Below are 26,292 nucleotides of genomic sequence, written 5' to 3' on the forward strand. Positions count from 1 at the left end.
ATCTGACACCTTCACACTAATACACATAAAGTAAAATTAAATAAACCTAAAAAAATATTAAAAAATAGTCAATGGATAATCAGCCCAGTGTCCATCAACATGTGAATGGAAATTTCATGTATTTCGTTCACATATATTCATGAAATATACATTCTCATGTTCATGTGTATTTGGAATATGCACATTTTATTGTTCAACTGTGTGTGTGGCAGATGTGGAATTTATTCATATAGTCATGTATGTCCAGCATAAAGAAGAAGAAACCCCATGCTGCTTGTGGGAGAATGGCTGAAACAGGAATCGACATGTTAAGTAGAAGACGCTGACAAACATCATGTCTTTTCTCATGTGGAATTTAGATTTAACAAAAAAGACATGGATATAGAGGAGGGATCATTGAGGAGTAAGGGGACCAAGGGAACAGAAGGGCGAAGAACAAGAGGGGTGAAGTAGGTGTGGCTATTCCAAATATGGCAGGGGAGCAGTCTTCTTCCCATAGTCACAGTGAAACCTAAACTTTGTACAGTTAACATAAGCTAATAAAATAGTTTTAAGAAAGAAAGAAAACTGCAAATATCTCTCGGCATATTTTTAAAATATATTTTATTTGGGTTCTTATATCTGTCACCCTTTTGACCCCAATCCCTTCCAACAGCAGGTAGGAGAGACAGAAGGTTAGTGGGCTGGGGGATCTTTTTACCACTTCCTGCTGACAAGTCCCCAAGCCCCAAGTCTTGTCTCTTTCTCTTGACCACTGGACAACCTGGCAGGAGCAGGAAGCAGCCGGGGAACAGCTGCTTCTCCTCTGTGGGGGCTCCGGTCTTTTCACACCCTCTCCAGAGTCCCCAGAATTAAACTATCTACATGCTCCTGCCAGAGCATGCACGAGGCCACGGTCAGCTGCCGTGGACACTCGGGAGCAGCCCACAGCCCACAGCTGCGATTAAATAAAAAATGAAAAGCTATGGTGAAAGCCACGAATGTAGGGGGTTACACCAGCTCCGGACTCACACTGTCCGGAATGTTCTCCCCGCTCTGCTGCTGGATAGTCACTTCATCAGTGTGTCGTCTGGTGCAGAGCCTAAGGCCGGCGCTATCTTTCAGAGTCCAAGGCTTGAGAGACATAGTCAGATCACCCGCAGAGGATTCCCTGCAGAGTGCTATCCATTCCCCTTATCTGAAGCAGAAACTAGACTTTGTAGCTATTTAATCTTTTGGGGCACAAAGAGTTAAGTTTATCCTTAATCTACACCTGTTAGTAGGAACAAACAGGTAACTTCCGAACAATAGTATTTACAGGGTTGCTTGTTCTCTAGAATTAGAAATTCTAGCTAGATATGTCAAGCTTGAGGGCAGTGGTCATTAGGTATTTTCCCTTTGCTTCCATGAAAACAATGATGGGCAGAAATGTGAGGGTGGGGCTGAGGACTGTCCAGCTTTTGTGAGAAGTTTGTAAATTGCCATGGTTGGGTTAATATTGTTGTTGGGTTAAAAGGGGGGGGGAATTGTAAGTTGTGGGCAGAATGAGCAAGTCCCTGGAACATAAAGCGTGACCCCTCAAAGCTTCCAGAATCTCCTGCGGTTCTCCCGTGGGTAAAGCTGAGAGTGTGACAGGCGTTTCCCGGGCTCTGTAGAAGGGGCTGAAGTGGAGTTTTGTACAGTTGGATTTTATCAGGGCTGGAGAGATGGCTCAACAGTTAAGAGCACTGCCTGCCTTTTCAGAGGATCCAGGTTTGAGTCCCAGTGCCCACATGGTGTCTGTACTTCCAGTTCTAAGGCTCTGACTGATGCCTTTTGACCTCCACAGACTAAGCACACATGTGGTACACATACATCCATGCTGTCAAAAACTCATACACAAAAATAGAAATAAAAAATACAACTGGCGATTATCATTTCTCTTCAGTGCGCTACTCTGTACTTTTCAGATTGAAAAATTATTTGTTTGTGTATGTGTGAGTGCGGGCCTGTGTGTGTGTGTGCACGTGCATGTACATAAACCATGATATGCATGTGTTGGTCAGAGAACAACTTGTGAGCCTTGGTTCTGTCCTTCCATGATCATGATTTGGGTCCCAGGAATCAAACTCAGGTCCTCATGGTGTAAGGACCTTTATAGAGCCATCTTGCCAGCCCCTCCCAAGATGAATGTTAAGCTTCTGTAGGAGACCATGCTTCTCTATTTCTTTCATACTGACTGGAACAGATGAACCAAATGCATTCTTATTGAATGAAGACAGCTCTCTAATTTTCCTATCAGATAAAGAAGAGAAAATGGTTTTGGCTAAAGTCTTGGCAGAGGTGAGCAAGAGAAACTAAGAATGTTTGGCTGCTAAATGGGGAATGTCAGAAAGGGTGCCATGGACAGTCCTGTGAGTGACAGTTATCTCAGTAAGGTTGTCACCTTTGTGGGGCTAGAGCCAAGCAGCATTTTAGGACGGCCTAGGTCAGCAGGGAGGAGTTGGGAACAGACAGTTGGAGGCAAAGTGAAGACTAAGGATTATCAGAAAACTTTGAGAAAATGTCCCTTATCTTACAGCTGGAGGGTGGTCACAGCGTGGCTTCTGTTGTCTAACAAATTTTCAGATTCCTCTTTTGATTAATCTAGGTAAGAGGATTCTGAAAAACATGGTTTCCAGCATTACTAATAGCTACCCTTCCTGCACCAGACTCAGGGGCAATTTCTCTTCTGCTTACTAAGTGTAAAGGTCAGGCTAACTCGGGAAGTAGAGCCGTATGGGTGTCATTCCTATGGAGTATGGTTCCTAGGAACTTAACCTTTACTCCGTGCAGATATGTGTCGTTCGAGGCTGGTGGTCTCCAGTGAAGTCGTAAAGTCTGTCTCCGTGCAGATATGTGTCGTTCGAGGCTGGTGGTCTCCAGTGAAGTGCAAGCTCACTGTTGGCTGTGGCTTTTCAGGACTCAGCAGGGCTCCAGCAACTTCTCGATTGCCTTGATAAAGTGCTGTGACCAGAGCAGCTTATAGAAGGATGGGCGTGCGATTCCAGCCACGTGGGAGCCCATCACCACCATCCTCATAGAGAGCATGGTAGCAGGCAGGCGGAGAGGGCACTGGGCAGTAGCTGAGGGCTCACATCTCCATCCACAGCTGGAAACACTGAGAAGTGACTTGAAATGGCAGGAGTCTTTTGAAACTCCAGAGCCTGTCTCCAGCAGCATACTTCTTCCTGCAAGCACCCCTCCGCCCCAGTCTTCCTCAAACAGTAGTCTGCTGGGGACCAAGTATCCAAATGCCAGAGACTTACAAAGAACATCTCATTCAAGACACCATACATTTTTTTTTTTGACAGTTTCTCTGTGTAGCCCTGGCTGTTTTGGAACTTGATCTGTAGACCAGGCTGACCTTGAGCTCACAGAGATCTGCCTGCTCCTGCCTCCCAAGTTCTGGAATGAAAGGTGTGAGACACCCCTGCCCAGCCAAATTACGTTCTTTTCTTTATTTTTAGGTGTATGGGTATTTTGCCTGTAAGTGTGCCTTGTCCATGAACTACGTGTGTTCAGTGCTCACAGAGGCCAGAAAAAGGCGTCTGGTCCCCTGGGACTGGAGTTACAGGCAATTAATTGTGATCTACCATATGGGTGCTGGGAGGGAACCGTGTCCTCCGCGAGGGCAGCCAGTGCTCTTACCCTGGTCCAGCGCCCCCATCCCACATCATGTCCTATCCAACTTAGGTCTGCTCGCTAGCACCGTACCATTCAGATGGTTCCAACAAGAAACGGAAGATCAGAACGAGTTGGCACTGGGCTTCTCAGGTGTCAGCCAGAAGCTGGAGAGTGACCTAAAGATGTCTTCACAGTTCTGAGGAGTCACGTCTGCTCTGCAGTGTCCCACACAAGTAGAAAACTGGATGAAGCAGAGAGATGGCTGAGAGCACTGGCCGTTCTGGCGGAAGGCCGGAGCTCAGTCCCACTCGCGTGGCAGCTGGCAGCAGTTTATGACTCCAGTCTCACGTGAGTCAATAGCTCCTTCTGACTCCCATTGGCACATGGTACACACAGGCAAAACATTCATACACATAAAAAAATCTTTAAAAAAGAAAATTGATGAACTATAAGGAATAATTGTTTTCAGACATTGCTAACAGGAAGCAAGCTTTGGGGATAATAACAAACCACACGGCATAAATTCTACAAGGTAGCAAAGCCCCGCTTGAAAGGCCAATCTCCCTTTATTGTGTAGAGTTGGTGTTCCATCAGGACAGTGTCGCCAGTACTGTTTACGGTACTGAAGATGACGGATTTACCAAAGCTGCAGTGGCCTTAGGGGAGCCGTCGTTTCCTGGTTCACACTGCTGGGGTTTTCTTGTGAAGTGTCTACACCTCAGGCTTCCGGTACTTAGTGATGAACCAGCTGGAAGACAGGGTTGGCTGTGTCTCGGAGCTCTGTGAAGCTACAGCCTCTTGGCTGACTCAGGCGGGCCCTTCTCAAGACTGGGCCCACTAAAGCTCCCCTGGTGAGCGTAGGTAGTGCCCAGAAGGCTCGCCCCTTCCTGACCCCAGTAGCTAATGGTCGCTGGAATGGGGACAGTTTCTGGGGGGGGGGCAGCACCCCTTAAGGTACGCGCTCTAAGTACTCCAGCTAAATTCACTGGTTCGCCAAGTCCGATGGGGGAAATCATTCATTTGGCTTGTCACTAGTGGGCTAACAGGAGGGTGGACATCCACTCCTATTCGTGACACCTGTTTACAACTGCCTAGGAAACGTTAATTCAATCAGCTGCCCCAACAGAGGAAACAGCAGGGATTTAAACAAGGAAAAAGAGTCCTCTGGCATAACCCTCAGTGCCCCCGGAGCTGCACTGAGGCTCTCCAGGGCCAGGGGCCTGCGCTCCTCATGCTGTGTTGTTTCACGGTCGTGATGTGGCTAGCTTCTGCGTTTGTTTTTAGACAGGGTCTCACTGTGTATCTGGCTTGAAACTCCTGCTCCACCTGCCTCAGTTTCCCACATGTGCCATTCTTTCTAACAGCATTCCTTTATTATTATCAATTATCATAATTTTGAGATAGGGCCTTATTCTGTAGCCCATGGTTGCCTGGGATTTGCTAAGTATCACTTGAACTTGCAGTGAACCTCTGCCTCCGCCTAGTGAGTGCTGGGATCAGGAAAGAGACCAACCGTACCATACTCAGCTACAAGACAAGCGGTTTTTGGCCAGAACGGCCAGTGCTCTCAGCCATCTCTCTGCTTCATCCAGTTTTCTACTTGTGTGGGACACTGCAGAGCAGACGTGACTCCTCAGAACTGTGAAGACATCTTTAGGTCACTCTCCAGCTTCTGGCTGACACCTGAGAAGCCCAGTGCCAACTCGCTCTGATCTTCCATTTCTTGTTAGAACCATCTGAATGATACCGTGGTACCGAGCAGACATAAGTTGGATAGGAAATGATGTGGGATGGGGGCGCTGGACCAGGGGACCACAGGCCCCTCTCACTGAAGAAAACTCTGCAGTAAAAACAGGACCTAAAAACAAAACAAAAAACTAACTCCGAAGGAAAAAAAAACAAAAAACAAAAAACAAAAAAAAAAAACGGCGCTGAGGGCAGCAGTAGCCAGAGGCAAGGACAAGGGACGTGGGTACCCTGACCAGGAAAAGGGGTTAGCCCCTGGCGCTGGAGAAACAGGCAATCCTTTGCAGTCCTCTACTCCAGTGAGAACCGGCCTCTCCCGGCTGTCGGCAAACTTGTTGCATTTCTTCCTGGCGCCCGCGTGATGTAGCCTGGCTTCTGTAGGACAGGCAGAGTCACTGAGCGCGGGTCCTGATTCGGAGATGTTTGCTGGCGAGATCTGCTTTACAAAGGTTACTGTAACTAATATTAAAAAAATAAAAAATAGGAAAAAAGTAAAGCGAATAATCTCTATTTTGTTAGGATAGATGGATGATGTATTAGTGCCTGTAAGATATTATTCCTCTAGAAAAATGCAGATGGATGGATAGAGAGATAGACAGACAGACAGGCAGGCAGACAGATAGATGACAAACAGAATACAATGAGTTTTCTAAATACCCTTTTTTGGGTAAAAATGTTTATTTACTGAAAATTACAGTCACTTCTAAATTGTTCAGCGTGTACCTTTTGTGTCATAAGAGAGTATAAAATAACCTCGGGTGAATAATTTAAGTGAGAAATTTAAATCTAAAGCCCATTTACTACAAAATAAATAAAATCCCGAGCAGGGACTGGAAAGGAGCCCGGGCGCACCGACCGGCGGGTCCCCGGCGGCCCGCTCGCCCACCTCCTGCCCGGGACTGGCTGCGGCGGCCGCGCGGCCGGCTCCTCCGGGTCCTAGCGCGGGGGGCGGAGCCTAGAGCTCGAGCCTGCTGATTGGCCGGGTCCCGGGCGCGCCCCTTCCCCGCCCCCCGCGGGGGTGAGAGGTCAGCGGCGGGCGGCTCGGCCGGGTCCACAATGGCGGGGCTGTGGGTCGGCGCGGCGGCGCTGGCGGCGGCCGGGCGGCGTTGGCGGCGGTCCCCGCAGCAGCTGCTGTGGACGCTGAAGGTGAGCAGGGCCGGGCTCGCCGCGGCCTGGCTGCCCGAGGTTCCGGGGCGACGCCCGCGGCGCGGCCCGCCTGCCGGGCCCGGGCCGGGCTGGCTGCCCTCGCCTCCGCCCTGGCCCGGGCGCCCGGGAACGCTGAGCCCCGAGGGCTGCTCGGGCGGGCTGGCCTCCCGGCGTGGAGCCTGTGTCTCGCGGCGCTGGCTTCCCCGCGGCTTTGGAGACGGCGCCTGTGGGAGTGCTCGCTCGCTGCCTCTGCAGACACTGAGGGGACGCTGCGTTGTAGCAAGTTTAAAACCCTGTGCTAAGGTGTTAACAGGGTGCACGGGAAAGCCTGCGTCACCCGTGTGACACCGCTGTACACCGCGTGAGAAAGGCATCCCCCGAGGTGGTTTTGCGTAGCTTGGTTAGAAACGTGGTCACGTCGCTGCTGGTCCCGCTGGGTGTCACGCTGACATTTTGACCCGCAGACTGGAGTTCTCCAGACGGGATTTCACTTGCCGGCACTGACTTTCCTAACTTTCTAAGTAGATTTACTAAGTCACTTGAACAAATTTCTTAAAGCGAGGTCTCCTGAAAATCCTCCGAAAGCCAGCTGCTAGGTTTCCCTGTCGTTCAGTCCATGTGTGGTGCCGTGCACCTGTAATCACGCCATTGGAAAAGCTGTGGGAGGATTGTGAGTTCAAAGCCAGGCCTGTTTACATAGAAGAAAGCTGTCTCAAATCCTTCCCTACCTCCAGGGGGGGGGGGGGAGTGGGAAGAAAGCTTCAAACAAAACAAACAAAAAACTCTACAATGTTTGATTTATGGTCATTGAAATTTGAGTTGGCATTTCAGAGATGATACTCCTCCTCCTCTTCTTTTTGAGAAAGAAGTCTCAGTGTAGCCCTGGCTGTTATGGATCACTCTGTATAGGTAAGGTTGGCTTCAAACTCACAGAGATCCACCTGCCTTTGCCTCCGACTGTAGTGTGTACTGCCATGCCCAGCTCATTTTAATCTTTTTAAGGAAGTAGAAACAGGGCCACTTGGGCAGTGTGACCTGGAAGGTTGTCTCAGGTGTTAGCCTCAGAATAATAGCTCTCACTGTTCTTTGTGTTGCTCCTCAGCTTTTGTTCTTTAGTTTTTATCATCCTGTAATCATTTAACCTATGTTTGCTCTTGCAAAGGCTCTGACAGGTTTACTTATAGAATGATTTGTAGTGCAAAGGTACTGTCATTGGAGCCATACTTTCTATATTTCTTCTTCTGTGGGGTGTGTTTTCTTGAACTAGGAGTTCACTTAGTAGGCCTAGGTTGGCCTCAAATTTGCTGTGTAGTGGAGAAAGATCTTGGTCTTCTGACTCCATTTTTCTTCCTCCTACCCCCCAGAGTTGAGGACCAAACCCAGGGCCTTGCACTTGCTAGGCACTGAGCTAAATCCCCAGTCCCCTGCTCCCACTTTCCAAGTGCTGGCATTATAGGTATGCACCACCTCATCAGGTTTCAATATTGTATACTGGATATATAGTTTTCTAGGTAGTTTAAAAAAAAAAAACAACAAATCTTTATTGAGTGCCTCCTGTGTTGGAGATGAAAGTTCCCAGTGCTTACAAAATCTCCTCTAGCAATGAGGCAATCACTTTAAAAGGCTATTAAGGAGTTTTGGTAATGGGATAAAATAAAATAGACTGAGCTGACCAAGTCAAGAATATTTTTGCCTTACACCCTAGGCAACTCTTTTGCATTAATTCATTCAGTCCTCATGTTAAGCACATAGCACCACTTACAAGAAATGGACTCAAGGTCTGAGGTGTTAGGAGGCTTAAAGCCCGAGACCCAGTAAGTGGCAGACTCGGAACCTACGCACTGGGGCTCCCCTAGCAACCAAGGGCAGAGCTGTACCCCGCCTCAGTGGCAGCTCCCAGGCGCAGTCAATGCTCTTAATCATATTATGCTACTTCACGTAAACGGTGTTTACTTTTGGAAATAAAAATTTCAACAAGGGCCTGGAGAGATGGCTCAGCAGTTAGGAGCATTGTCTGCTCTTCCAGAGGACGTGGGTTCAATTCCCAGCACCCACGTGGCAGCTCACAACTGTCTGAAACTCCAGTTCTAGAGGATCTGGCACCTTCACACCAATACACATAAAAAATAAAATAAATAACTGTTAGCACAGGGTTGAGCTCTGATCTCTATCAAGTACAGCTGGGGCTAGAGAGAGGCCCAGGCCTTAAAAGCACGTCAGAGGACCTGGTGCAATTCACTAAACCCACATGGCAGCCCACAACCATTTGGAGTTCTGGCCTTTGAAGGCATCAGGAACTCATGTGGTGCAGACGGCAAAACACTAACACACATAAAACTAGAAAAGAATCTTAAAAAGTTTTGAAGGATGAGGTGGCCTTTTCTCTAGAAAAGAAAAACAGTGTTGTGAGAGAACGGGGTGTGTGATGGGCCATGTCCAGAGGAACAACAGTTCACGAGCACCGAACATGTCCTCCGAAGCTCTGGAGCCCAGCCTGAATGCCCACTGCAGGTTTGTTGGTCTCGTTCTTTTTGGTATTTCCTAGGGTAGTGCTGTGTCTCAAAAAGTTGCCAAGGAAGCCTAGTGAACTGTGGGATGACTCGTGTATTGGGCAGGCCTGCAGCTGGTGAGGTGCAACTGTAGGTCAGAGGGCTTCGGGGAAGTGGAGACGGGCACTACAGACAGCTGTTCACTGTTGTTTGAGATTTCCAGAAAATATCGGGAAAGCAGTACAGTGTACTTGAAGAACATACAAGTGTAGGCCTTTGTCATCGGTCACTTAAAAAATCTTGTATGAGCATGGATATGGTTATTTACTTGCACATGAGCAATTTACCAGTGATACAACACAGAAGAAAAACTTCCTCTTTGTATCATTCAGGGTTTTGTAGAGAAACAGAACTGATAGCCTCCATCTACTATCTATCTATCTATCCCTCTATCTATCTGTCTGTCTATCTGTCTCCATCTATCTATCTATTGAGAGACCAAAAGATTAAAAATCAGCTATTATTAATTAAGGCCTAAACTAGGTGGGTGGAGAAGTTCAGTAATGCCCTGAGGGGAAGGACTGCCTTACTGCATTTTTCCCCACCCACTAGAGATACAGTTGCTAGGAAACTGGCCCATTCCCCCTAGGGAGGGACACCAGGTCGTTAATGGTCTGGGAACCTTTCTATAGTCAATCAATTCAAAATGTAGCCTCTTGACAAATAGATGCTTGCCAGGCAGGAATCGCCCCTGCCTTGGGCATGTTGGGATGGACCAGAATCTTTAAATCACCCAACTAACCTGGGCATGGGGTGCTCGGCTCTCACCACTTCGGCAGTGGGGGGTGTGGGCCCAAGCTGCAGCTTGTAATTTACAATAAAAAACCTCATGTATTTACAGTGGACTCTATTCCTGGTCTTTTGGGGTTCGCGAACTGGGCAGAACACTGTCTATCTATCTATCTATCATCTATCTATATCCATCTATCTATTATCTCTATCTATCTCTACCTACTGTCTGTCTGTCTATCATCTATCTGTATCCACCTATCTACTATTTATATCTATTGATCTATCATCTATCTAAAAGGGAATTATTAGAATAGAGAATAGCTTCCAGCTAGTCCAACAATAGCTATCTACCAGTGATGGTCTAAGATTCAAGTAGTTGTTTAGTCCATGAGGCTGTATGTCTCAGTTGTCATCAGTCTATGCTGGAGTCCTAGAGAAGTAGGCTCTAATGCCAGTGAAGGAATGGACTTGCCAGAGAGATGGAGAGAAAGCAGGCAGAGAGAGAGCACTTCCTTTTCCATATTCTTTATATGTCTGCCAGTAAAAGGTGTGGCCCTGCTTAAGGGTACCCATCCACTTGGGTTTCAGCTAATTCTGGATGTAGTCAAGTAGACAACAAAGAATCCATCACATTCCCCGCAGTGACCTTCACCTGCCAACAGCTCCTCATGGGGGAGTGCGGTCTTCAGTGTTTCTCCCTCGGGAAGGTTACAGCTGGGTCTTGTGGAGGTGACTGGTGTGATGGATAGATGGTGTGATAGAACTCATAGGTGCTGTGGGTTCACCATTGTAGAGCCCTGCCCTGTTTCCAAGGCAGTGTCCCAGCACGTTCTCCATTTCCTGCCCTTACATTGTTTCTGCTCCCTCTTTAGTGATGCTTTCTGAGTCTTTGAAGGGGTCATAGAGACTTCCCACTAGGACTGAGCACTTGATGGTGGCTTGTTCTCATCATGTGACTAGTTGTGAACATACCTTACCTACACCCACAGAAATAGAAGCTTCTCTGACCAAGGCTGACCGCCTATGGGTAGAGCAGTTTGACAAAATATCCCTTTTTTAATTAAAAATTATCATTTTATTTTAAATGTGCTGGTGTTTTGCCTGCGTACATGTCTGTGCACCGTGTGTGTGCCTTGTGACTGTGTAAGTCAGAGGCATTGGATCCTCTGGAACTGGTGTTACACGTGGTTGTGAACTACCATGTTGGTACTGGGAATTGAGGCCTGGGTCCTCTGTAAGCGCATCCGGTGCTCTTAAATTCTGAGCTCTGCAGTCTAACAAGATGCCCATTTAGAAAAACAGCACAACAGGCCCCAGGGCTTGAGCCTTCCCTGCTTTGTTACCGTTCTTCTACAAACGGGGTCTCATGTCTCTGTGGGCAACGGTCACCGTGTGAACTGCTGACTCGTAGCCGGCCCCTAAGCTGGAGCTCCTTCGTGTTCCAATGTCTGCGTAGTTTGTGCGGCAGTCCTATCCTGCCCTACGGAGTTCACGGGAGTTCACGTTTACACTTGTTTTGTAAATCAGCTTCAAAAACACATTCTGTTTAAATTCTTTTTCTAAGCTACATTCAGTGGTTAGAGGTGTTATTTTTATGGTAATTGCAATGGTTTATTGACATTTTATATGCCTTAAATGGTTTTCACTTCCCCTCCCCTTCTGACACTATTCTCTTGAAGGCTCAGCTGACTTCCAGCTCTCTTTGTAGTTGAGTTTGCCCTTGAACTTCTTGTCCCTTGCGTCCACCTTTGGATGGTGGGATGACTAGTGTATCAGCCATGTCTTGTTTGTGCAGGGTAAGTAGCCCAGTGGCTTGTGCTTGCTGGGCTAGCATTCCATCAGCTGAGCCCTATCCCAGCTCTTCCCGCACTCATCCCTGGAGCAGCTGTGTTAGAAAGCTGTGTTACATAAGAGGAAGCTAAGCCTGAGCAGTTAAGTAATTTAAGGACATAGTTGACTGGGTAAAGTTTGAACCTTGGACGGTATGAGTCCAGAGCCTGGCTTTTCCAGTAGTAACTTGTGTGTCATCCAAATGATAGTCTTACTATGTGATCCAGTCACAGCTTGTAACTTACCCTGTACTTTTGAAAACCTTAAGCAAAGCTAGTGCTTTAGGATTGGCCAAAGGTCAGTCTAACGTTACTTTGGAAAATATATCTAAACTTATTTCAAAAACTAATTTCTAGTGTATAAAATATTGATGGCATTTGTACATTTTTTTGTTTATGTGGTTTTTTTTTTTTTTTTTTTTTTTTTTTTTTTTTGCAAGACACGGTTTCTCTGTGTAGCTCTGGCTGTCATGGAACCAGGCTGGTCAGTTGTAGATTTAAACGTCTACATTTTGGCAATCACTAGTTTCTTCAGTTAAGAACAGAGAAAAAGTATCACAATTGTCCTGTTCTAACTAACAGGGCAAGTTGGTGACATTTTTGATCAAGAGAAAGGAAAAACAATTGCTTAAATGGGTCTGTGGTTTATCTATGTATTTGTTTTCATTTAAACATTTTATGTGTGTGAGTGTTTTGCCTACATGTATGCTTGTGTATGACATGTATGCAGTGCCTGTGGGAACTAGAAGACCCCTTGGAACTGGAGTCTAGACAGTTGTGAGCTGCCATGTGGGTGGTCATGGGGAATGGTCCTCTGGAACGGCAGCCAGGGCCTTTAACCACTGAGCCATTTTTCCAGCGCATCCATCCATCCATCCGCCCATCCATCCGTGTTGGTAAGTAGGTGAACAAGGGCAAAGGATGTGAATGAAAGTTTTGGGAGGAAAGCATTTTTCGACAGGAATACAGGGTTTATCTAGGTATCTGGTCACAGGCCTACCAGGGAGCAGTGTGTTAACTCCTTACCAGTGATGAGTACCCGAGGGGTGAAAGGGAGAATTGGCTAGTTGGGCTCCCGGTCGCATAGGTCTTATTTCACGATCGTGTGTTCTACTGCTGTGGGTCTAAGGTGAGGCTGAGCTTCGTAGTGCAGAGCAAGGGGCAGGGCAGCTGCTTCATGATGGACAGGAGGCACAGACACAGGAAGGAGCCTCAGACAAGATAAACCCCCAGAGACCTGCCCTAGTGACCTTCCTTTAGCCAGGCCCTGTCTCTGGATATTTCCACTGGTAGTGCTAATGTTAGTTTCTCCAAAAGTGCCATCAAATTGTGAAGTCACCATTAGAGTCAGAGCTCTTATGGTCCTGTCACTCTCAGGATCTACCTTTGGATGTTCCTGCATTGCATACCAGTCTTCAGTTCCTGACTCATTTGGGGCATGTTTCAAACCCAGTCCCTAACACAAGGGAAGACCATTGGAGAAGTAATTTCCATCTGTCCACCTGTCTGTTTGTCGTACCTGTATTTGCACTTTAAGAATATTTAGAAGTATCTGTAAGGCATCTTTTCAGTCTCAGGCATGTGGTGCTCACGGAGAAGACCAGAGAGAAGCGGGCTGCAGAGGTGCTTAGTGGCTGAGAACATACGTCAGCTCACAGCACCCTGTAACTCCAACCTGAGGGGGTAGGAAAGTTTCTTTTGGCTTCCGTGGGCATTGCATGCATGTAGTGTACCTGTATACATGCAGGCGCTTACGCATGTACAGAAAATAAACAAATCTTAAAAAATAAACTGCAGGGTGGTGGCTCGAAATCAAATAGGGCTTGATTGTGGCCTACCGTGGAAGGATTACATGTGAAGAGGGCACTAAGAATGACTCTTTAGACATAAACCCCACACAGCACAGGCTACACTGTATGATTTTGTTCATAGAATCTCAGTAGACACTCCCAAGAGGGACAGAGTGGGTCGTCCACTATTGTTCATGCCTTCTGCAGGCGCGTGTAACTTCTGGGAGCTCATGGGTGTGGTGGCATGCCGCAGCTCTGCCCAGTCCTCTAAGTTCTTCATGCCTCTTGTAGGATTTTTCCTTGAACACTGCAGGGAGGGGTGCACATGCTGCGTTGGGGCTGGGCACCCAGCAATTCCTCATACTTAGCACCCAGCCCGTTAGGAGTCTGCAGTAAGGCCGCCCACTACAGGGCGATAGCCCAGGCAATGCAGGTCCCCGCTGTCAGCCCTGGTCACCTGACCCCGCAGGCAGGATCCCTGTGAGTCATGCTCTGGTCTTCACATGCACAGCCACACACATGCACAGCACACACACACACACATGCACAGCATACGTGCATGCACATGAGATGCAATTAATTTTGTTTAAAAGAAGCTCCTCTGACGAAAGCTGACAGTAGCACTAATTTATATAACTAAATGTAACTATTTTGAAGATAATTTGAAGACAACATGTCCATTTAGAAAAGGAGAGCATAGTTTCCCCATAGGGCCTAAGAGTGCTAGGATTTGGGCTTTCAACCAGCCTGTATTCCGGCTGTGAGCTCCTTACTGTGGGGTGGGCTTCGCTCTCTATCAGGAGTGTTGGTTACCCAGAGTAGACTTTCCGTTATTGCACCAGCGGGCTGCACCCTGCCTGGCTGGCTTGTCTGTGTGCACTGTCCCGAGCTGACTAACGCTTGATTTTCCTCCTGCAGCCTCAGTTGTGCTTTTTGAGGGCATGCCAGCAGGGTGGCAGCTTCTAGCTCAGCTCCAACTTGCTTTCTTTATGTGCTATGGCGAGAGCCCACGCTGTCGTCTTCAATAGCATCTTACAGGTGGCTCTGACGGGCAAACCAAGAGCAGTGGCAACAGCCCGTATCAGTTGGTGCGTGGGGCTCAGGGTGCTTCCTGATGTGAACACCTTGTACTACCTATGGCTTCTGGGAGCATCTTGATCCTCCTATGTAGAGTGTCTCATTCAAACTTAAGAAAAGCCGCGCGCGCGCGCTCACGTGTATTTGGAAGTATAGAGACTAGAGGACAACGTAGTGCCATTACAAGGTCTCATTAGCTTGAAGCTCACGGGTAGCTAGACTGCCAGGCCAGTGAAATATGTCTTTAGTGCTTTAATCATACCATATTCATAAACCTGGCATAAAAAGAAAAAAACCCCAACTGCGTCTCTTAGGCATAAAAATGACTTTGATTTTCATAGTAGTCATGGAAGAGAAGGGATTAGCAGACCAGATAGGTGTCCGTCTATGAGTAAGGAAATTGTAATTCATCAGGATAAACAAGTCTTACTCTAAACCAAGTATGGCGGCTCATGCCTGTAACTCATGCCTGTAACTCTGCTTCTAGCACCAGGGAGGCTAAGACAGGAGGCTTGCTGTGAGTTCAAGGTCTGCTTCAGCTACATTGTCATATTAGGGACCAGGGCTCCACAGCGGAGCCTGCTTCACCCTCATCTGAGCCCTGAGTAGGTAGACCACCCATGTGATTATACAGATTTGATCCTGGGCTCTTTCTTATTGTTTTTAGCATGTAAAAAAAAAAAAGAAAAAAAAAAAAAAAAGCCAGTCCTGAAGAAACCTGATAGGCTAGGGTCAGATGGAAGGGGAGGAGACCTCCCCTCTCTGTGGACTTGGAAAGGGGCAGGGAGGAGATGAGGGAGGGAGGGTGGGATTGGGAGGGAATGAGGGAGGGGCTACAGCTGGGATACAAAGTTAATAAACTGTAACTAATATTTAAAAAAATAAAACAACAACAAGAGATGCTATAAAGGCAACTAGGAATGTAAGGAGTAACTTGTTACTTCTTTTACAAAAGATATGGGGATGTTTTCTCTCTAGCAGGGTGCTATGAACTTGGTACTTTTTGACAGGTCAGCTTATGAGAACAGTTCTGTAGAACTGGGTTGATGAGGTTCTTTGGGTAAAAGCTTGTGTAGGGCTTGTGTGTGAGTGAACAGAAGAACAGTTCCGCCGGCAGCCCTGTCTGGCTGGAGACTGCTGTAGGTTTTTCCTCAGGAGGCTTTAGAGCCAAGGCCCGTTCTGCACGGCGGTTCCCCTGAGCCGTGGCTGGGTGAGCCAGCTGCCCGTGCTCTTCAGCAGGCTGCCAGTGATCCTGATGCATTCTGCAGTGACAGCCCTGCTGGTGTCCGTGGGGTTTCACACAGTGGGAGGTGAGGTACAGGTGGATTAAAACCAGGCTGGCGTTTGTTTTGAAACTTGGAAGGACAGAAGTCAGTACCAACAATCTGTGTGTGCCAGCCAAGCATGAGAACCGAGTAGGCTCTCCAGAACCCATGTAAATGCATGGTGTGGTGGGCAGCCCTCACCCTAGTGCTGGTGGGCACAGTGGTGCTCGCCAGTCAGCGAGCTCTGGGTCCACTGGCACTGTCAAGTCGGCTTCCACACGCATGTACACACAAGTACATGCACCTGAGAGCAAGTGTGCATATGCACAAACACACCCACATCCTATGCATACATTTACACTAAAGAAAAGGACTAATTTTTGTCTTTGAAACTTAAAAGTCTAGATACTGGGCTCTGTTTTTTTGTTTGTTTGTTTGTTTGTTTGTTTAGTTTATCTGTGTTAAAATTAAAAGCTAGAAGCAGAGTACTTGGATCTCTGTGGGTTTGAGGCTAGCACAACAAGCTTCGGGCTAGCCAGAGCTTCAGAGCTCTGCTTTGTCAAGGAGGTTAAAGGCACAGGGTAACAAATGATTGCTTTGCCTTCAGGTATAGACTCAGGGGTCTCCCTCTTATAAGACAGAACTGTTCCTGCCAGTTGAGAGGAAGAAGCTGGTTTTAGAACAGGTTCTCAACCTGTGGGTCATGACCCCATTGACAGACTCCAAATATATTTATATTATGATTCATAACAGAAGCAAAATTGGAGTTATGAAAGTATTTTATGGTTAGGGGTCCCCACAACATGAGGAACTGTAGTAAAGGGTCTCAGTGTTAGGAAGGTTGAGAACTATTGTTTCAGAGGCTGAAAAGGGTTGGAGAAAGCACACAATTAGTCCTTTCAAAGTTACAAGGCAGACAGATCCAGAACAGTGGAAAACAGCTAAGTTGTTAACTCAGAGCCCTTGGCTTACCTTTTTGTATAATCACTAATTCCACAGAGCTTCGGTATGTTGGCAGTTAGAACCGTCCTTCAGATTTGTGGCTGCTTATCTATTAAATCCTGATTTCCAGAAAGATAAAACAGCTTTCTCTTGAGCTGTGTGACTTGGAGGTTAAGCCCTGCTCATTTGGGCCTGGAGCAAAAGCTTAGTCAAAAGAATGGCCTTCTGTGATTCTTAGAGATTGTTGCCAAGATCAAGTGTGTAATTTAATCTTTGACTCTATCTGGACTCAGCCTAATGGCCACCAGCCCTATTTCACATGCTCAGGATACATAGGTGGCTGGCTGCCATATCAAACAGTGCAGCTCAGGCTGTGTCACTGGGCTGGCTGACTGTGACCTTGGCTGCTGCTTGGGAGGCAGGAGCTTTCAGGACTGATGGAGAACTTCTGTACTCTTGTGGAGGCTCAGTGGTTAAGATGCTTCCAGCTTTTGCAGAGACTTAGGTTGTGACTCACAACCATTTGTAGCCCAGTTTCAGGGAATCTGACTCCTCTTCTGAAACCTGAAGATTCCTGAACACTTGGTACCTGTCGCGCCTGTCTTGTCCAGCAAGAAAGATGCAACCACCAGCTTTTCCTCAAGCAGTTTATTCAGGCCTTTGCAAGCTTCTTCTCCCCCTGTACCCCGGGCCCTTCCCAAATATATAGGCAACCGCATCAGCCAATCACAGCCAACCATGCTCACTCATCAGACCTGCAGCAGGCAGCCAATGGGCCAGTGCCACGCTCGCCTTGACTGAACATGGACTTGTTTATCAGCAGTCAGTACATCCGGCAGGCGCCATCTTTTAGGCGCGGCAACTTAATAGCCACAGCTTGCCACAGGTACCCACACATATATCCAGGCACAAAGACAGACATAAGAAAGAAAAAAGAAGCGAGAGAGCAGGATGGGATGGGAGGCAGTGGCCAGGGCTGGCGAAATGGCGCAGCAATTAAGAGTAGTTTCTGCTCTTTCACAGGACCTGGGTTCAATGCCCAGCACCCACATGGCAGCCCAAAACTGTAACTCTAGTTCCAGGATTTCTTATACTCTCATAAGGCATGCAATGCACATAAAATAAAAATAAATAAAATTATTAAAAAAAAAATAAAGAGCAGAAATGGCCATGATGAGGGGAGCTGGTGTGAGTTCTCAGTTGGGCACGCCAATTGAGAACTCCTCTCGTGCCTGGTGAGGAGGGTCCATGTGGTACCCTGGGTGCCTACAGGTGGGCTGGGAAGAAGAGAGTGGTAGGAGTCTAAGAGGGTGGATAAAGGTTTTGAGTTGGGAGTTCTAGCCTAGTGTGGAGGCGGAGCAGGAGAGTCTTGAGATTTGACTCTCAAGGAGCGAGCTGTTCTGCTTAGGATGGGTACTTCGGAATGGTCAGGGTGTGCCTGAGGGAGTTGCTGTGTGTGTTGACGAGTCTGGCCTCCATTTAGAGAAGTGTGTTCCTTAGAAGGTCGTGGTGATCTGTGATGCTGATGTGCTTTGGTGTCTTGTGAGTGAACTGTGGAGGAGACCACAATTGAAGACAGGAGGCCTCAGTGTGGCCTTCCTTTCTGCCAAGAGCGTCCTTTTTCTCTGAATCAGCTTCTCAGGGTTAGGTTCTGTTTTAGTTTTGTGCCCTGGTTGTCTGAGTGCTACTGTGCGTGTGTTAAAGGCTTCCGTCAGGGCAGGACAAATGTGGAGATTGTTCTTCCAGATGATTGCTAGAGGATTAAGAGACACAACCCCAGCCCAAGAGCAGCTACTATTTTGTCATCAAAGGAGATTTGTTTTCCTGTGTTCCTTCAGTCTGTCTGAAGGCATGATCATGTCCTTTGTTTGGGTTAACTCACCGAGTGCTGACACGGCTGCGTCAGCGCTCTTAGCTCTTCATGGCTGTGCAGGTGCTGTCGCTGCTCCTGTTTTCACACGAAGGCATTTCCTGTGCACTTGAGTAGTGTCAGACTTGAACTTCATTCCTGGCTGGAATCTGATTCTGATGAGAGTTGTTCAATGAGCATCGTTACTCTGTGGAACGTCCGAAGTAGCTTGCTATGTTTTTTTGAGGACAAACCGGGGCTCTTTGGGTTTGTGTGACATCCAGCCTTTGGGGACACTTGATACTTTGTAAAGAGTCATGTGATCTCATTAACGGGTCTCTTGGGTACTAGGGAGACACCATGACTTGCATTTTTAAGAAGGGAAACTCAGGCCCTTAGGAGTGACTTGTTCCATGCCGTACAGTTCTGAAACTGTAGACCTGAGCACGAGTGCATGTGTCACCTGCTGGCCACGCCCCACCTGTGTGCCATGCTGTCACCAGGCACTTCTTTCTTTCAAGGAGTGAAAACCACAAGGACCCTTTCTTTCTGAGGAAGAGAAGTAAAGGCACTGTGTTGTTACCTTGGAGCACCTCGAGTTTTCTTTTCTTTTCTTTTTTTCTTTGTTTTTGGCAGTGGTAGTTTTTGTAGGTGTTTTAAACGGAGATGTTTAAACATGTTTCCTCAAAACTTTTATTTTGTGTGGTACTGGAAAGTGGACCAAGGGCCTTGTGTGTGTCGGGACGCACTTGAGCACTGAGCTGTGGATGAGAAGCTCGTGTCTGAAAGAGAAGATTCTGGAGTTCAATATAAGTGGCGTGGCCTGGGACATGGCTTCAGGCTGCCCCAAATGTCAATGTCAATGCTTACCTAAACTTTATAATTTGGCATTGGCCAACTGCATTGGTGAGGAAACTGGGTATGTGGGTTAAAGAAAATTGAGGAAATCTGCTCTGGGTTTCAGACATTACTCAAGCACAGTCCTTGCCTTTGGCTTTAGGGAAGCTACTGGCCAGCCACTTTAGCACAGCTTTGGTGGACTTGAAGAGAGTCACTGCTAAATAACCGTTAAGGAGACTAAAGGGGCCAAAGCTAGTTCTGGACCTGTAGGATTTCAGTGCTCCGAGTCGCGAAGTCCTGTGTAGTGCTGTGGAATCTCTTCAAACCCCTCTTCCTCTCCCTCTGTCCCGTCCCTTCCCCATCTCCATCCGTTCATTTTGTGTGTGGTTGCTTACATGCCGTGGTGCAGGTGTGGAGACAATTTGTGGGAGCTGGTTTCCTCCTTTCTCCAGGGGCCTGGGCATCAGACGCCGGACATCAGGTTTATCAGCAGGTACCTTTACCCATGCCGCTCTCTTGCTCGCCCCTTCTAGAATGTGTCTGTAGAATCTCCTCCTGGGAGCCTCAGCTTATAGGCGCACCTTGAGCTTGTTCTGTTTGAGACAGACCGTGGCACACAGTGTCCCTGTACTTCAGTCCTCTCTCAGCCTTCCGAGTGGCTGTGATTACAGGCATGCTTCACTGCACCGGGGTTCCTTAGGACTTGCTGTGCCAGGCGGTGGAGAAAAGACTTCTCGGTTGAGTTTGAAACCAGTCTGTTATATACTTAAGGAAAAACATCAGATGTTAAGTGTTTTGTGTAAAGTTCTGAAGTAGCAGAATTTTACTAAGTTTGTTCCCTACATTTAAAAGCATAATTTTCATGTTGTGGCTTTTGCAAAATTATGTTTGCCTTGGGTTCTTCATTTTCAGATTTTCATGAAGGTCTTGCTGGGACTGAACAAGCAGAACCAAACCAGTTCAGACTAGCAGTTTCAGGCTGTGAGTGGGAAGGCTGTCTCACTTAGGCTCTGGTTTTTTCCTGTCGCTGTTTCCTCTATGATCTCTACCTCCAGTCACTGGCTAACGGGGCATCCATGCCTCTTCAGGTGCTGGGCTACGCTATGGAGCGTTTGCTTGTCTGCACACTGTCTTCTCTCTGTCTGTCTGTCTCTTACAAAAGTGGCAACATACAGTCTCAGAGCTTAAAAGCAAGTACTTTAAGTAGTAACAATGGGTTCCAAAGCCCATTGTGCTCACATAGGCATGCTGCTACATTTTCCCTATTAGCTTATGTGGTGTGTAATAGATTGGGCTAATTTGTGAACTGTGCAGTGGAGGTGTTTCTAAGTCTGATTTTACATTATTGACCCTTTCTTGAGAGTAAATACACAAGATGCTGATGAAGCTGGCTCGAACCTTCTTCAGAGATTAGCTGCTTAGAGCGTTCTGGAGGTTCTCTTTGGACAGAGCTCAGCCATGTCCATTGTTCTCAGACCCAGGGAGTGCACTCAAGGTTTTTCCTGAGAGTTACCTATACAGTGCATGTTCACATTCTCAAAATCATATAAGCTCTTTCATCTTCTGCTTGTTTACTATCACGGAGCTTGGCAGTGACACTGCTTTCACCACCGTGGCTGTTGTGTTTAGCGTGAATGCACTGTTTCCGGTGACTCCTGATGCTGTGTGCACAAGGGCTACTGCTTGCTTTGAGTGATAGCAGTCCAGGTCAGTGCAGAACTGTGGAGGCTGAGCACATCTTTTCTAGTGAGAACAGGAGTCGGCAGGTGGGTTTACGTTGAAGCAGCAGTGTGAGGCTGAGCTGGGCTGGTGCTCCAGTGCCTCCGCTCCCCTCCTGTGGGTGAGCTGTGAGGCTGAGCTGGGCTGGTCCTCCAGGGCCTCCGTTCCCCTCCTGTGGGTGGGCTGCTCTATGGGAAGTTCTTCCCAAATGCAAGCATCATTTTGCATTTTGTCATTGTTGTTTGTTTTTATTAATTATAGAACTTTCAGTTTAATAAAAATGAATATTTAGACCTAAAACTAGAAGTATCATTGTCCTCTGCTTGGCCACATTTGCTTTCTGTAGATCTGTCTCCCTTCTTCCTCTTAATAGCAATAACCATGCATTCTAGATACTTATCTGTATCCTCACAGTGAGGGCAATCTCACCCCTCCTTAAATGAAGACCACCACAGAAAGTCACAGCTAGTCAGCTGTAGAGGCTAGTGACCCATGGGGTACCTAACCCCACTTCAGGCTTCGGGAACACCCAGGAAGAGAGGACCAGGAGACAAGACACACAGAGGCATCTGCTGTGAAATAGTCTCTTAAAAAAACAAAAAAAAAAAAGACAGCACAAAGTTGGGCAGGGGCTACACAGAGAATGTGATCCAGATATATCATATGAACATTTCAAAAATTAATACAGTTTTTTTGAGACAGGGTTTCTCTGTGTAGCCTTGGCTGTCCTGGACTTGCTTTGTAGACCAGGCTGGCCTCGAACTCACAGTGATACACTGTCTTCTAGAATGCTAGGATCAAAGGTGTGTGCCACCGTGACAGGGTTTCTTTGTGTAGTTCTAGCTGTCCTGGAACATGTTCTTTATCTCTGAACTCAGAGGTAAAGACAGTAGTTGATTAGCTGTGACTTTAAAAAGACACAAATGGCAAGCAAGGAATTAGATTTAATCAAAATTAACTTTTTAAAGCCTGTGAGGACATGAAGAAAGTGAAAAAGCAAATGTATGGAATAAGGTAACGTAATTGTGATATATACCTGATATACAGAATAAGGTGAAGTAATTGTGGTATATACCTGATGCATAGAATAGGGTAAAATAACTGTGTTCATCTACCTGGTGAAGGGATGAGCCCAGACTGTGTCAAGAACCTGTAACACAGCAGTGAAGGAGATCCAGTTTGAGCTGGGCGGTGGTGGCACACTCTTTAATCCCAGCACTTGGGAGGCGAGGTAGGTGGATCTCTCAGTTCGAGACCAGCCTGATCTGCAGAGTGAGCTCCAGGACAGCTGTGCAGCTAGGGCTGCACAAAAAAAAGAAAACAATTTGAATAATGGACATAGAATTTAAATAGACATTCTTATAAAGAGATCAAATGACACATAAGTGTCTGAAAGATACTTGTATAAGCAAAGACATCTAGCTGGACATGGTGCTGTGCACTGTTAATCCCAGTCCTCAGGAGGGAGAGGCAGGCAGATCTCTGGGAGTTTGAGGCCAGTCTGGTCTACCACTCAAACCCAAATGAGTGATACAGACATCCAGTCAGAAGCATAGTCAGGCCCATCCCATTTATGCTACAGTTTTTATCACCCATCTTCTTAAGACATTAAGATGAGCTTTCTCTAGACATAGTTACAGTATAACTAGAAGTGAACTTGATTATTTTTGGATTTTTATTCATCAAATCCTTTTTGTGCCAGAAAAAAAAAGTCATAACTGGTGACTTTAACAAATAAAAAAAAGGAACACTTTAAGTTAGTAGTCATTGTTAAAACTGAAAAATTGATACTCCTTAAGGCCATAGGTTTATTATTTATTTATTTACTTGATTCCTCGGGCCTTAGAATGTAAGACTGATGATCTGAAACACATACCTGGTCGTGGCTTTCAACCCTGTCAGGTTCCCTGTGGTCTGAGACACGTCTAACTGTGCACTGTCAGCCTGCAGTGAAAGCCGGAGCCCCAGAGCCATCGCAGACACTGCTGTACCCTCAGGGGCTGCCAGTGGCTGCCTGCCCCTCGCTCCTTCTCTCTCCTGTTCCTGTGTCCTCCTTTCCCTCATATCTTTGGTTCATCTTACGTGTCAATAGGGTGTGTCTCCAGTTATGGCTTCCCTTTGGTAACTAAGTTATATTCTTTTTAAAATTTTATTTATTTCTTATTAATTACAGTTTATTCACTTCATATCCCACCTGTAGCCCTCTACCTCATTCCCTTCCAATCCCACCCTCCCTCCCTCATCTCTTCCCACGCCCTTCTCCAAGTCCACTGATAGGGGAGGTCCTCCTCCCTTTCCATCTGACTCTAGCCAATCAGGCCTCATCAGGACTGGCTGCATTGTCTTCCTTTGTGGCTTGGTAAGGCTGCTCCCACCTCGGGGAGCTGATCAGAGAGCCAGGCACTGAGTCCATGTCAGAGACAGTCCCTGTTCCCCTTACAAGGGAAACTAATTTTGTTAGTACTGCAAATATAAACAGAAAATCTTAGGTGGAAACAAGCTGGAAGAAGAACCCTGAAAAAAGGTAAATTCACAAGGATCTAACTGCTTTTACCTTTTTCTGTTTCTAATAGCGTGCTCCAGTCTATTCACAGCAGGGCCTCCTCATGCCGCAGAGCCCCAGGTCTGTGGGATGTGAGCCTAAAGAAAAAGTAAGTATTCTAGACACTGTCTGTAGCCAATTGGAATGGTTTCACTCCTTGTTGCTGCACGATGTTCAGGGCACGGACTGAATTGTAGTGCTATTGTAGTTATTTATTGTATTGCTGAAGTAGAGGCTTCTTTTCTATTTTTCTTTCTTTTTTACGTGAGTGTGCATGCATGCATGTGTAGAGGCCAGAGAAAGACGTCTGGTGTTGTGCTCTGTTGTGCTCTGACTGAGTCTCACTGAACCTGCTGTTAGGCCTGCAGCAGGCCCCACGGATCCCCCTCCCCTCTGCTCACTACACTGCTGCTACGGCACCTGGGGGGCCATGTCCAGGCATTTTTGTGTTTGTTAGAGATTTGAACTCAGGGCCTCGTGTTTCTGTAGCAAATGCCCTTACCCAGTGAGCCCCCACCTCCTACATCAGGTTTTAGAGACTCCAGCTTTGTTACAATTTTCATTCTAGAGCACAGCTGGAGTCTAACAGGAGCCCCAAAGGTGTTAGAAATGTGGATTCAGGGCTGGAGAGATGACTGAGCGGTCAAGAGCGCTGCTCCCCTTCTAGAGGACCTGGGTTCAGTTCCCAGCACCCACATGGTGGCTCACAGTGTCTGGAAATCCAGCTCCATGGGATCTGACACCACACCTTCTGGCCTTTGGGGGCATTGCATGCATGTGGCACTGTGGACTTAGATTTTTTAAATGCCTCTACCTCCCTTCCACCCCCACGCCCCCCGTAGGTAGGAGATTAGTTGGGAAAGGGGCTGTAGACCTCTTTTAGCTACTTACTGCTGGGTAAGGTCTTTGGGTTCTTAGTCCTCAGGATACCAGCAGTCCAGTCAGACAGCAGAGTGGCAAACCACAGCAGCAGCAGCAGCAACAACAGAAGCAGTGGGACAACTCAGCAGAAGCAGCTAGACTCCGCCCAAAGGGCGCGACTTTGCTGAGTTTGCCACGGAAGTGCAAAACCGCTCCAAAGCAGAGAGATGCAAAAAGCTCTGTCTCACTGTCTGCGGGTCTCTCTTTATCTCAGAGTCCACATGAGACTGGTTTCCAACTCACAAAAAACATACCCCCTACTGACAGACATCATGTGCCTTTTCATGGGGGTGTTTTCTGCGGGAGGGGGAGAGGGTATGGTGGGGTTAGGGCGTGTGGGGAGGGTACAGTGGTGGGGGGTTGGGAGTAGGGCACATAGGGGACATATTCCCATGTTCCACACTTGGGCCCAAAATATAAAACATATTTACAGGACACAGCTGAGTTTCCAAAGAAACCAGAAACTTCCACAAACGTGCCACACACACAAAATAGAATAGATAAATCATAAGGAAGACCTCTGTAGGTTTGAGACTGGTCTGCTTTACATAGCTCCTGGACAGACACAGCTACCTAGTGAGACCCTGTCTCAAAACACCACCCACAGAAAAGAGAGCATGTGGATTAATTTCTGAAGCTGGGTGTCTATTGTCTCAGACCCTCTCCGCTCCTGTGTGAATAGAGTCACCAAGAGCCCACTGGGCCTTTCATCAGTTGCCTTCATGATAACACTCAGACTTTCTTCTTGAGTGAGAGCTCTGTCCTCAGCTGGTCTGGTAGATTCCCTGATGGTGGGAACTTGACAATATGGCCAGCCACATGCTGACATGATTACCAGTGTCCCTTGGGCTCCTGGAACGTGTGAAGTAATAGTTTGGTGACCTGTTACTGCTTGTATATGTGTCGGGACTTGCTTTTATTATAACCCCATGAGGCTACAGGAATAGATGACTCATCTCTGACCCTTGTAGCCACTGACACTTATGAACAATAAGTGAGCCGTGGGTGGGGGCTCGTGCTCTAAAGCGTTTGGGAAGCTCAGGTAAAAGGATCATGGATTGGAGGCTGTTTAGTGGCTGGAAGGTGGTCAGTGCTTAGAGCATGTGCTGCGCTTCCCGAGGACCCAGGTTGTTTCTTAGCACCCACATCTGCCAACTCAGTCACCTCTCACTACAGTTCCAAGGGAGTCATGGAGTTCTTGGGAAATATTGAGCTGTTCGGTGTGTTGTTACAGTCTGGAGTGTTAAGGAGATCCGACCTTCCTTACCAGGACATTGATTCTTATGTGTGCTGGCTTTCTAACTGCTGTGCTGGCAAGAATGATGGAAATAACTTGGAAAGGTTTCTTTCAGTTTGTGGTTTCAGAGAATTAAGTCTGTAGCCTTGGATCTACTAATTCCTGGTCTTCGCTGTGGCGGTGGGAATGTGTGGTGGAAGCTGCTTACCTCGTAGTCGACAGGCGTCAGGGGGACAGACTGCAGCACTCAGACCTGTCCCCGTGATCTGCTTCTTCCAGCCAGGCTTTTCCAGAGCTTCCCAAAAGAGTGTCTTCTGGTGGGAGCCGGCCCTTATTCAAGTCTTCTGTTGGAATTACTCAGTATCCAAAGTGTCAGAGTTTTTATTTGAATATGTCACTGACTTCTTTTAAGTTAATCAATTAGGTTTATTTTTGTGTGAATGTGTTTATGTGTATAATGATTGTGCAGTGAGTGTGCAGGGAC

The 26,292-nt window shown here is 47.2% G+C and overlaps 1 protein-coding gene across 3 annotated transcripts in view; it reads left to right on the plus strand.

Annotated features, from left to right (window-relative positions):
• Window positions 1–6,387: 6,387 nt before the first annotated feature.
• Window positions 6,388–26,292, plus strand: part of Pcca (propionyl-CoA carboxylase subunit alpha) — a 288,912-nt gene continuing 269,007 nt past the window's right edge. For 2 of the 3 annotated variants that reach the window (XM_021644430.2, XM_060391661.1), the window contains exons 1-2: window positions 6,388–6,516; window positions 23,682–23,759. In XM_021644430.2, the coding sequence (XP_021500105.1) occupies window positions 6,427–6,516; window positions 23,682–23,759 (168 nt within the window). In that variant the 5' untranslated portion in view covers window positions 6,388–6,426. The remainder of the gene's footprint in view (window positions 6,517–23,681; window positions 23,760–26,292) is intronic. The other variant, XM_060391662.1, reaches the window with a different exon arrangement.

The sequence above is a fragment of the Meriones unguiculatus genome, chromosome 9 (assembly GCF_030254825.1).
Source record: "Meriones unguiculatus strain TT.TT164.6M chromosome 9, Bangor_MerUng_6.1, whole genome shotgun sequence".
Classification (NCBI taxonomy): Eukaryota; Metazoa; Chordata; class Mammalia; order Rodentia; family Muridae; genus Meriones; species Meriones unguiculatus.